The sequence below is a fragment of the Gopherus flavomarginatus genome, chromosome 1 (genome assembly GCF_025201925.1).
Source record: "Gopherus flavomarginatus isolate rGopFla2 chromosome 1, rGopFla2.mat.asm, whole genome shotgun sequence".
Lineage (NCBI taxonomy): Eukaryota > Metazoa > Chordata > Testudines > Testudinidae > Gopherus > Gopherus flavomarginatus.
Window position 1 is genome coordinate 272,040,443 of NC_066617.1, and position 13,139 is coordinate 272,053,581.

The 13,139-nt window shown below is 40.5% G+C and overlaps 1 protein-coding gene across 4 annotated transcripts in view; it reads right to left on the reverse strand.

The window, feature by feature from the left end:
• Positions 1-13,139, reverse strand: part of FARP1 (FERM, ARH/RhoGEF and pleckstrin domain protein 1) — a 356,237-nt gene that overhangs the window by 290,165 nt on the left and 52,933 nt on the right. For all 4 annotated transcript variants that reach the window (XM_050947809.1, XM_050947801.1, XM_050947782.1 and 1 more), the window contains exon 2: positions 10,806-11,002. In XM_050947809.1, coding sequence (XP_050803766.1) covers positions 10,806-10,976 — 171 coding nt within the window. In that variant the 5' untranslated portion in view covers positions 10,977-11,002. The remainder of the gene's footprint in view (positions 1-10,805; positions 11,003-13,139) is intronic.

Genomic DNA, 13,139 nt, shown 5'->3' on the forward strand with positions numbered 1-13,139 from the left:
ACATCTGTTACAAGAGCTATAAAAGCAGAGGAAGTGCAAATCCTAGGAGTGCTGGCAATGTGAAGAGTTAGTTCTCTTTGCCAAAGAAGGGTAAGGGAGACTTGAAATGTGGTATTTTCCTCTCACAGACCAGGTTAAAGGAGGCTATTTAATGAACACAATTCCATGATAGCAGTCTCAGTATGGAAAAAAGTTTTACCATGGACCTTTAATTATTAACTCAGTGTCTCTACTCTGCTCAGAAGAGAAATGGAGTGGTGGAATATATTTTTCTTTTCAGTTTTTAAAAAAAAAACCCAACCACAGTGTGGCTGGATGCTATCCACAGAGAGACTTGGTTTCTAGCCTCACCTAAAAGCACTAAAGACCTGCTCCACAGAACCTAGTCAACTAAGACCTGGTTTACACTAAAAAGTTTTGTGGGAATAGCTATGTCAGTTGGCAGGGCCGGCTTTAGGAAGTGCGGGGCCCAATTCGAACAGTTTCGACGGGGCCCCGGCAGGGATGACTATTAAAAAAAATAATGTAAAAAAACCACATGGGGCTTGTACTCACCGGGCGGTGCTCCGAGTCTTGGGCAGCACTTCAGCGGCGGGTCCTTCACTCAATCCAGGTGTGTTCGGTGGCACTGAAGGACCTGCCACCAAAGACCCAGAGCAAGCAATGGACCCACCGCCGAAGTGCCGCCAAAAACCCAGAGCGCTGCCAGGTGAGTAAAAATTAATAAGGTGCCCTTAGCCAGGGAAGAGATTCTTACTGGGTGTGCGGCCCTCTTAGCCGCAGGGCCCAATTCGGGGGAATTGATGGAATTGGCCTAAAGCCGGCCCTGTCAGTTGGGGTGTGATTCCTGCCCCCCCCCGATCCCTGATTAACACAGCTATGCCTGCAAAATCCCTAGTGTAAACACTGTTAAACTGCAAACAAGTCCATTTGTCAGTACAGCTTATTTTGTTTGGGGAGTGGGGTGGGGAGGATAGTTTTACACTGTAGCAGCAAAATAACTTTCACCAGTTTAATCTGTCTCTCCTTTAGGGGGCTTGCCAGTATGCTTCTACCAATACATGCACACTGGTGTACCCTTTTAAGGGTACACAAGCTGTAGGAAACCAGGGAGCCGAAAGACAGCAAGACCCCAATCAAATCTCTTGCACAGTCTCAAACAGAAGGGAGAGGAGGTCTTTTGAAAGGCATTAACCATGATCTACACCAGAGAGAAAACACTTCGGGGGGGGGGGGGGAGTGGGAGCTTGGTATTCCCAGAGGACACACCCAAAACATGAGGAAGCCTTTGTTCTAAGAAAACTGTAGACTAGAATCAGAAGGGAGATTTACCATTATACAGTGAAATCTGTACAAGAGACCTTCCTAGGCTACCACCTGTCTTAAGAGACCTTCCAAGACATACTAACAGCAGCTCTGGTCCATCTTTAAAAAAGCCATCTCTGTTAAGCAACGCAACAGCATTTAATATAAATAAATTATCTAACAAATTCAGACATTTTCAGTTTCCCAAAAGAGCAACAAAAAAGGTAGTTACTTATTTCCACATTCTGCCATAAACCTATATAAAAGCTGATTTAATTAAAAAGAGCTACACACAAGCTGAAGAAGAATCATTGTTTCCTTTAAAATAATTTGATCTCTCCCTTGGTATTAACAAAAAAAGAAACTCTGACCTTCTATGCTGTATCACTATCACTGTTCCAAACAAATCAGCTTCAGTAATTTATGGACTACGGTATGATCAGTGTTATGGAACCTTGTCAGTCACTATTAAACCTGGCTTGATTCACTGAATTGATGTGGTCTAATAAAATAAGAATTGATATTTTATTGATATTTCCTGAATTATGAAGAAAACTGCATCTCCTCTGTCTTCTTATAGCAGTTTTAATAAAATGATGGCTGGTATTGAACAATTTAAGCTCATTGTAAATATGAGCAACAGAAGCTCAGCAGGAATATGACTTTTTTTAATAAAAAATCTTCAGGGGGTGCTTCAGCCTGTTCTGCTTGCTAATCCTTAAAATCTGCAGCATTTTAATGATTAAAAATGGCTTTGTTCAAAAGTGGCTTAACTTTGGATAAAAGCAAAACTAAGAAAACACACACATACAATTGCTCTAGTAATTTTTCTATATTCTCCCCTCTTTTATTAAGTTAGTAAACAAGAAATTGAGCATGACGAATGCGAGAATTTAGGTAATATTTATATGATGCCTGTGTGCACCTCAGTTTCTCTCTGGGCTTTGCTTAGTTTTGCACCGAGTATAAAGGGAAGCGATGAGCAGCCTGTTTGGAAACAGAGTTATTGAAGTCTACACATGTCCATGGAGGATTCAAAGAGAGACAATGGAAACCCCAGATGGCTGAGACATTCACACATAGCAACAGACAGCCAACAGGAGGGAGGCTTTCCCCAACCTCTCTGCAGGGAAGACAACCAAAAACCCAAGCAGGAGCACAAAATGGACAGGTGTCAAGTATCTGTGTTAAGAGCTGAGCTCACAGAGACAGCACACAAACATCTGGAACCAGGGACACAGAGAGGAGGCCAAGATGGCTTCTAAGGAAGCATGCCTCAATCTGAACTCGACCTCAACCTTTGCCTCTCTCTGCTTACCTAACAATGTTCTCAGGTGGCAATAAATAGTTACCTTGTTTGAAAAGGCTGCCTAATGTCACTTCAGATTCTCATGGAGATATTGAGTCTTGAAGGAGTACAGGACAAGTCTCCCGCAGGAGTTTGGCTTGGCTGGATTCGCTGCAGGGAGCCATGGAGGTAGACAGGGATCGCTGGTGCCCAAAGGCCCAGTTTCAGAGTCTTGGAGGTCATGGGCCTGCCCCTGAGGAAGTGTGTGAATACTTGGGGCTTGGCACACTAAGGAGGTCACTCTTAGGGAATTGGTTTTAGGATGGGGCATAGACCAGATCCAGTGAATCCATGACAGTGAGCAACCGATAGCAATGACTAAAGCAGGGGTCGGCAACCTTTCGGAAGTGGTGTGCCAAGTCTTCATTTATTCACGTTAATTTAAGGTTTCACGTGCCGGTAATACATTTTAATGTTTTTTTAGAAGGTCTCTCTCTACAAGTTCATATATTATATAACTAAACTAGTGCTGTATTGTAAAATAAACAAGGTTTTCAAAATGTTTAAGAAGCTTCATTTAAAATTAAATTAAAATGTTGATCTTACGCCGCCGTCCCGCTCAGCCCACTGCTGGTCTGGAGTTCTGTTCACCTAGGCCGGCAGGGGATGAGAGGGGCCTGCAGCCGGACCCCAGCTGGGAAGGGTTTGGCAGCCAGAACCCCAGACCGGCACTAGGCTGTGCGGGGCTGGCAGCCGGGACCCCAGACTGGCACTGGACTGAGTGGCTCAGCCCACTGCTGCTCAGGGGTTCCATCTGCCGGCTCCTGAGGGGGGTGCAGGGTATGTGTGGGGGTGCAGGTGTCAGGGCTAGGGTCGTGGGAGGGTGAAGGAGTCAACAGAGGGTTGGGTGCTACAGGGCTCAGGGCAGGGGCCTGGGGGGTGCAGGGCTCAGGGCAGAGGGCTGGGTGACTGCCCCCCTCAGAACCCTCAACCTCCCTGCTCCTTGTCCCCTGACTACCCCCTCCTAGGACCCCTGCCCCTAACTTCCCCCCAGGACCCCACCCCCCATCTAAGCCTCCCTGCTCCTTGTCCCCTGACTGCCCCACTAGGATCCTACCCCCTATCCACACCCAGACAGAACCCTCCGGACTCCCATGCCTATCCAGCCGCTCTCCGCACCCTGACAGGACCCCCAGAATTCTGGACCCATAAACCCCTCTCCGCTCCCTGCCTGCCCCAACCCCTCTCCACACCCCTACCTCCTGACAGCACCCCTCAGGACTGCTGACTCATCCAACCCCCCCCAGCTCCTTGTCCCCTGACCACGCCTTCCAGAGACCCCGCCCCATCTGTCTTTGGCACGTGTGCCATAGGTTGCCGACTCCTGGACTAAAAGTATAGCACAGACGGAGGGAGCATAAAAAGTATAAAAACACCTCCACTTACAGTAGAGAAGGACTAATAATATTTTGTCATTATTTAGTGCTTTTCATCCACAAACCTCAAGTATTTTACGAAAGATGGAAAATTATTATTCCCATTTTACAGAAGGGATAACTAAACTATCAAGGAGATACATAATCTGCCCAACAATACAATAGGCCAGAGGCAGAGAAGGGAACAGAACACAAATCTCCTGTTTTCCAGGTCCATGCTCAGTTGTCCCCTGGCTAACAGCCATCTCTCTCGGTCACCTAAACTTTGTTTCCCACAAAAGAACAAATAAATTCAGCAGTCCACCATCTAATCCTCAATCAGACAAATATCTGAAACAAATTGGAGAAACAAAGGCCCGAGATCAGCCAGTGGTAGCAATACTTAATTAGGCAAAATATCACATTTTTGCAACAATCAAATATACACAAATTGGAAATTATACTAACTCAGGAGGGAAACACAAAAGCAATGTAGCAAAAGAAAACCAATTTCTGTTGTAACGCTCACACACAATCTGTCCTCAGAGCAAACTCGTGACTAACAGCTGTTAACAGCGAACAAATGGAGAGAATCATTAACTGAAAACTTGTGGCCTGATTTTCAGAGGTGATGAGCACCCTCAACTCTCCCTGAAATTAGCACTTCTGTGCCAACAGTTTGATTTTTTTTTAAGAAGTTGCAGAAATATAGCATCAGCAAACTGAACTGTAAAAAATGCCCACTAGATTCCCAGATGCTTCGTATCATAAACAAGTTCAAAGTGTGGAGGAGAATGTCTTTAATCTGTTAATTTGTGTTTTCCCCAAATAAAAACAAATAGAAATGATTTTGAAAAAGTCAGTTGCCAATGTTTTTGATCTAGGTATTTGATGGACTTCAACCTCATATACAAGAAAGCTAATAAAGTTCTTTTAAAACTTGTTGCAGATGGTCTCAGTAACATTTCAATAAATTGTATTGAAAAAAAGTGTGCTTATTTTTTCCAGAAATGCGTTTGCAAGTATACCACCACACCAGCTAAACTGCAGTAGTAACTCAAGCTGGCTTCATGTTAATGATCCACCCTTATCTGTTCAAGTTTTACTGAGATTTTTAGAAAGCAAATACCACTCCCTCAAACTCTCTGGAATGGAATATTGACTGTTAACAGCCATTAGAGTGTAAAGTATTTTTCTGCACATCTCCTTTATGATATTTTATTTGCAAAAACTTAGATTTTTTTCAGAATTGTGAACAGCTGTTTTTTTTAACATCTCAAATATTAACCGATTTAATATATTTGCATTTGCTTTTGCCAAAGATGCAATTTGCATCTACAGTAGAACCTCAGAGTTACAAACACTTCAAGAATGGAGGTTGTTTGTAAATCTGAAATGTTCATAACTGAACAAAACATTTTGGTTGTTCTTTCCAAAGTTTACAACTCAACATTGACTTAATACAACTCTGAAACTTTACTATGCAGAAGAAAAATGCTGATTTTTACCATCTTAATTTAAATGAAACAAGCACCAGTTTCCTTCCTTCTTAACAGTTTCTTGTCAATTTAAAACAAAAACAAAAAAGAAAACCTTTCCCTTTATTTTTTAGTAGTTTACATTTAACACAGTACTGTACTGTATTTGCTCTTTTTTTGTTGTTTTTGTCTCTAATGGTGCCTGACTGCGTTCTTCCAGTTCCAAATGAGGGATGTGGTTGACTGGTCAGTTCGTAACTCTGGTGTTCATAACAATAAGGTTCTACTGTATGTAGAATTGTAGAAGTATGTGGCTGCAAGGGACCTAGTCCATCCCCCTGTGCAGGACCAAGTATACTTATACCATCCCTGGCAGGTGTTTTTAAATACCTCTAATGATGAAGATTCTACAACCTCCATTAGCAACTTACACCAGTACTCAAGAATAACTAACCTTGAAGTTAAAAAGTTTAGATCTAACCTAAACCCCCTTGCTACAGATAAGCCGATTACCTCTTCTTCTACCTTCAATGGACATGGAGAACAATTGATCCCTATCCTCTTTAATAGCAGCCCTTAATGTATATGAAGACTTATTAGATCCTCCTTCAGTCCTTTTTTCTCAAGACTAAACATGCCCCATTTTTTTTTTTGCTTGTTTTTTTAAACATATCCTCTTCATAGGTCAGGTTTTCTAAAATATATATATAATTTTTGTTGCTCTCCCTGGACTCTCTTCAGTTTGTCCACATCTTTCTTAAAGTGTGATATCCAAAACTGGACAGAGTACTCCAGCTGAGGCCTCATCAGTGCCGAGCACAATGAGACAACTATCTCACCTGTCCTACATATGACACCCCTATTAATACTGCATCATGTTGTTGTCTTATATTTAATTTGTCATCCACTATAATTCCCAATCTTCTTCTGCAGTACTACTGCTAGGCAGTTACTCCCCATTTTGTAGTTATGCATCTGATTTTTCCTTCTTAAGTGTAGTACTTTGCACCTGTCTTTACTGAATTTCATCTTTTTCATATCAGAATAATTCTCCAGTTTGTCAAGGTAATTTTGATTTATCATTCTGTCTTCAAAAGCACAAACTCTCCCAGCTTGGTGTCATCTACAAATGTTATAAGCATATTCTTTATTCCATTATCTAAGTCATCAACATTTTTCATTAAATAGTACTGGACCAGGGACAGACCCCTGTGGGACCCCACTATATACATCCTCCCAGTTAGACAGCAAACCATTAATAACTACTCCGAGTACAGTTTTTCAACCACTTGGGCACCCACTTGATAATTATTTCATCTAGACCACATTTCCTTAGTTTGCTTATGAGAATGTTACGTGCTACTACGTCAAAAGTCTTACTAATGTCCAGATATATCATGTCTAATACTTCCCCCATCCCTATCCACTATGTAAACTATTTGCTCCTTTTTCCTCCTGGATCTTCATTTAAAAAACAAAAACAAAATATTTACACCTGTCAGAAACCAACAGTTTGAACCAGAGCTAGGAACAGCATAGATCAGGGGTCGGCAACCTTCGGCACGCAGCCCATTAGGGTAATCCACTGGTGGGTCATGAGACATTTTGTTTACATTGACCATCCGCAGACACAGCCCCCCGCAGCTCCCAGTGGCCATGGTTCGCCATTCCCAGTCAATGGGAGCTCCAGGAAGCGGTGGTCAGCACATCCCTGTAGCCCGTGCTGCTTCCCACAGCTCCCATTGGCCAGGAACGATGAACTCCGGCCACTGGAAGCTGCGGGGGGCCGTGCCTGTGGACAGTCAGTCAACGTAAACAAAATGTTTCACAGCCTGCCAGCAGATTACCCTGCTGCGTGCCGAAGGTTGCCGACCCCCGTATACATTCTACAGCTGCTGTCACAGGGACCAAAAATTGACCTTTACCTTAAAAGAACAAGTGAGTCTAATGTTTTTCCTTTAAACTATTTTACTTCTTAAGCATTTCCTTGAAGAGAGGTGTAGGGGAGGGCAGAAAGGTTGCATTCTTTTTGCTGTTTTATGGTACACCTCTACTCCGATATAACACTGTACTTGGGAGCCAAAAAAATCTTACCGCATTATAGGTGAAACCGCATTATATAAAACTTGCTTTGATCCACTGGAGTGCGCAGCCCCACCCCCCGGAGCACTGCTTTACCACATTATAGCCGAATTTGTGTTATATCGGGGTAGAGGTGTATATAGAGAAAGTCGGAGAGGTTGAAGGGGTGTGTGCGTGTGTTGGGAGAGGTAGGAGCTCTGAGTGTTTGTTTTTATTTTTTACCCTAAAAACATCAGTAATGTCTTATGTTTCCCTGTTTCGCCTGAGGTCTTTCTCAGGAGAGACATGTGCATTGGGAACCTTTTTTAGCCCTGAGGTGAAGGAGGACATTGGGGTGAATTCTGAACACATCTTGCAAAAGAGGAAAAAAATCTCAGTTACTCTACTCCTTTCACAGCCTCCCAATGAATAACTCCAAGCTCTGCTCTGTTGCTCCTCAGCTTTCCACATCAGCAGCATCAAATGGACATGACTCTTGAAAGTTTCACAACTTCCCATATGATTTTGAATAGCAACACTGAAACTGACCAAAATCTTGTCAGTCTGCTGCTGCTATTGTTGCCTGGCAATGCTATGAACCCCACCTGCTGGAACAGTCATGTTTTGACTCCAGAATTCAACATTGCATCAATTTATGTTTGGTTCAATTTGGAAGGATATCCTCACAACCACAAGGGCTAGACCCTAATTCTCTTTAAAATGAAAGCTTAAGTTTTGTAGAAGTTAGTGGCTTAGGCCTTTCTCATTCACATGCGGGCTCCTCCCACTTGACACTAAAGAGCAAGAGTGGTGGATTTCAAGGTGTGTGTATATACTACATTCTTTTTCTGTGCTTCCTTGCTTATAAAAAGTAGTTTATTAAAATGCTATTAGTTACTTTCCTTTTAAATGCATATTGCATCATTTTGGTTAAATTGGGAAGCTTTTTAAATTTTAATGGGAAAACGAGTTTCCCAGCAGGAACAAACTTCCCAAACTAGAGGTATTAAGATATTTATTATCATGAAGGGAAACATATAATGAATGTTGTTTACTAAATTAAAATGTACTAAGTTAAATGTTATAAATTATGTAGAGAGGAATCTAAAATCCATCTGAAACAGTAAAAAGGATTTGGCATGTATATGGATGGGACTGAAAAACACACACGTTCTTGAAGCACGGGAGGAGAATGAAAGCACTGTTTACGGAGGGTTTGTGGTTGATTATATGGCACTATAATTGTATATAATTCTTTTAAAGGAAAAACAAAAGAACCTCAAAACTCCACCACCTTTGCCACCTCCCCCAAAGACCTTACAAATAAAGGCCCTGAAAAATCTCAAATCCCACTAGCTGCCCTGTGCAGACATGCCAATAAGCCCCCATGCAAGTGCAGAGGTCTTCCTGAGTGGATGCAGTTGCAAGATCAAAGCCTCAAAATACATCTGTTTTGAAGCAGTTTGCAGCATAGAAAGTTGTATGGACCTAGCTCTTCCAAATGTCAGTGAAAGGTAAAGAGCACAGACTGGTCATGCTTCCTAACTGCATGTACTCCGATACAGCAGTTAGAAAAATATTGTTTTCTAAAATAGCTGGAGGGAAAGCTAGAGCTGGAATAGCTTATTGCATTAGGTTGTTACCCACGCTCAAGTCTGAAATGTCCTCTGAGAGGAGTTTGAACTCAGGATAATTCTTAGTGAATGCTTATGTGCAACAAATATGAGATATGATGTCTCACAATCCATGTCTTTGTTCTGCATGTCAGAGATACTATCAGTCAGAAGAAGAGTGCATTTCTAGAATGATGGGGAAGCTTGCACTACACTTAATAGGGAAAAGCATACATTTAACTAGCTCCTAGGATTTCAAACTATATCTCCTTTGGATTGGGGGGGACTTGAAAAATATTAACTATATTGCACTTGTCAGATATTGTATAAACATTTTAAACTGTACACAGGGAATATAATCAATATAATGAATTAGAGGCACCATATTTCCTAAGATTAGTAGTTTATTTTGTTTAGCAGATCAGTTCATAAATACTAATATCAGAGAACTTTTCAAAATTAGGAAGTAATGAACTAAAATACTTCAAAAACTAAATTTAGTAACCAGCTAAAATAGAACAACAAAAAACACCAAAAGCTAAAAGGTAGGAGTTTTGCAATAGTCTCTTTCTCTCTCTCTCTGGGTGACTCATGTAACTTTTCTAGTCAAACTTCCCTCATCTCTAACTCAGGGACAACTATTTTATTAACTATATCATAGAGAAATCTCAGTATGTTTCATGATATTAAAAAAATGACCATTTTATACATAGGTAATTGAGCCAGAGAGGTTAGAGAAGTTGCCCAAGGCAACTCGGTGACAGATGAGAACAGAACCCAAGTCTCTTGCATCATAGTCACTGAACCATGGTACCTCTGAAAAAATATATACATTCTGGTATGCTTCGTTAACCATAAAAATAATATTTAAGATATTTTACTATTAAATGCTTTGAGCACACAAATCTTCAATGGCTTGTTAAATATCATTGATCACAAAGTTATATTAATTTTTTTTTGTCATTCTGAGTCACATGTAAAGAAAGGATGGTTGGTCTTCAAAACAAAAACTAGGAACACTTACCCCCCCTCCCACAAACACACACACACACAGTCATATTTCCTCATTTAGCAAATACAACTTAGATAAATTACAAAACTTAATAAATGGAAAGGAAACTTAAGATTTCTCTAGGCCTTTCCCTTGCATATGAATGCAATAAAAGATTTTTTTTTATATTTTGTTATTTTAGTAACAATTTAATTCATGAAAAATCTGATACTTCTAGCAGTCTCCACTGCTATAATATAGGAAATAAAACATCACTAGAGGTCTATAGTTTAGGTGAACAAAGAGCAAGATACACAGCACTATCACCCAGCGCTTATGAAAATACCAGAAGCTTAGAATAGGGAAGAAACCACTGTCACAACATTTGAAAATATTACTGCTTTGAACTGTTTTTGAAGCTATTCAAACTGAAATAATTATGAGAGTAACGACAGCCATCTGTTACATTGTTTAATGCTACTCTGCTGTATAGTACAGTATTACAAATAATGGTGGTACAGGAGCAATTGTTTCAATTCAACAATTCAGTCAATCAATTAGCCATCAATGAACTACAACGTCAGTATCTGGAGATTCAATTCACAAAATACTTTTAAAAATCACTGACTTTGAAAATGAAATGATCACTCTTACCGGAACATCAAAAATTTCCTGGGTATCATCCAGCATCTGGATTTTGATGGAGATAAGTTTTCCTGGAGGTGTCATAGGCAGTTTCTGTCCATGTTCCAATGTACTGATCCCAGCATTTTCCTGAGCTCCTAACCGGGATCCGGCTGTTGGTCTCTGCTCTGTTTCACCCATGTTTCAAAAAAACACGTTTCTCAAGTCTGATAGACAAAGAAGGATAAAGAAAAGAGAAAACTCAGTAAGAAAGATAGCTGATCAAAGGCATTAGAGTACATAAATTTACACTGGAGAATTGCAAAATTAACATTTGATGTAATGCTCTGCAAGCTAAAATCAGTGATACGAAGGGGAATGAAAATACTCAAACCTCATGCTTTAGGACATAAGCTAATCACCTGCAGGGGTCAACTCTGGAAGCAGGATATATGAGACACACACACAAAAAGCAAAGTTTCAAACAATTATAGCAATTTCTATGTTCTTATGAGCCAGAATGTCGACACCAACAGCAGCTCTAAGATTTGGATGTTGGTATTGTCCCAGTGTAAGGTGATCAAGAACCGTGGGAATCAGGTTGCTGTAGCATTAGGACAGTAGCATTGGATCTGAAAAAGCAAAATCACCATGGCATAGCCAAGCAAGTGTTAGTTTTGATCTTTCACAGAATCCCAGAAATAGGAGTGAAGACCAAGGAGAGGACCTTGCCACATCACTTTAAAAGACACACTTTTGCCAGTACCTTCTTGCTCACATAATCCCCCGCAGAAATTACAATTTCTTGTTTGCATTTAAGACAGGTCAACCCCAGTGAACTAGAAGTTAAGAGACTTGTTTTCTGAGTTTCCATTTAACTTCTGCACTACTTTATAACAGCATACTTCTAGCATACAAACTGCCCTGTTCTACAACGACAAGAGCTACGATGATCTGGAACAGCATGATTTTTCATTAACTTGCATGACTTTGAATTTTTTTATTTAATTCAAGGGTCATTCATTTTATTTGGCAAACCTCACACATCATTCTATTTCACTCTTTTCCTTTGTCTTTGTGACATCTAACTGGGTTTCTGATGGAAGCTGCTGCTACTGTCTATTTGTCTAGCTTGGTAATTGCACTTCCATTCCTCATGCCTTTTACATGCTGATCAATGACCATTAACAAGCATGTCACAAACAGGAAGAATGGAAATGTAACTTTACAGCTGAACAAACATGCAGCAGCAACAGAGCCAATCATTCTCCAGATTTTTACTTGGGGTCAAAATGCTGGAGAACTTATGGAAAAAATATCAGAAAGGAACTACAAATTATATATTAGCACAACATATTACCAGTGCCACAAAATATTGAAAAGAAGTTGGAATATTGAAATAAAATACTAACACCTCTGTAAGGACAGACAAGTGGAGTGAAAACAGTTCTGCCTTATGCAGAGTACGCCATTTATTCCACATCACTTTCCAACTACTTAAAAACGCTTATTTTGCAGGGAAGAGGAGATTTTCCTCTTCTCAAATAAACTGTCCACACTGATATTTTCATATGCACAAGGTGGCCTGGGGATCCAACCTCAAAATGCCACTGTTAAGCACTGCAGTGCCAACTTGCAAAAGTAGTGAGTAAACTGGGCACAAGAGCAGGTTATGGGAGAACACAATTCCACACTTACAGCTGAACAGGCACAACTGAGGGGCGTATAAGCATTTAAGTAAAAAATCTTCAGACAGCACACCTAAAGATGTCCCTATGGGAATATACAGTTGTGTCATTCACTGTACGACAAGTTGAGAACTTGTGCAATGGAACAGAAAAGGGACAGACCGTGCTACGTGTCAGTACGGAGATTATGTTAATATATAATTTGACCAAGTGCAAGCCAAATGTTAACATGAGCCAAATCATTTTGAAATTATTTACGAATCAGGAGTGTTCTGCAAAATAGAGGATCTGAAAGTGGCACCATGAGACAGGAATGCAACATTACAGCAAAATATAGAAGGTAAAAGCTACCCAAGTGATGCTTCCACTATCAATGGGGTAGATTTTAAATCCTTTACACACACGATAATGAAGATAACAGGACTACAGTTCTTACAAAAAAACAATTATTCCAGGGAGAAAATAAAAAGTAAAAAACAGCAGCCAGAGTAGCTCCAGGATAATCTGCTCAACAGGTGCTCTGATATCACAGCAATAAATACAATATACTTTTCTAGATTAGAGAGATATTATCCTATAAAGGACAAGGGGAAAAACAAATGGACAGTCTACATTACGAAACTTATGGTTTCTTTTCTTTCCACCTGTCTGTATATATCTTTTCTTTGAAAATTTA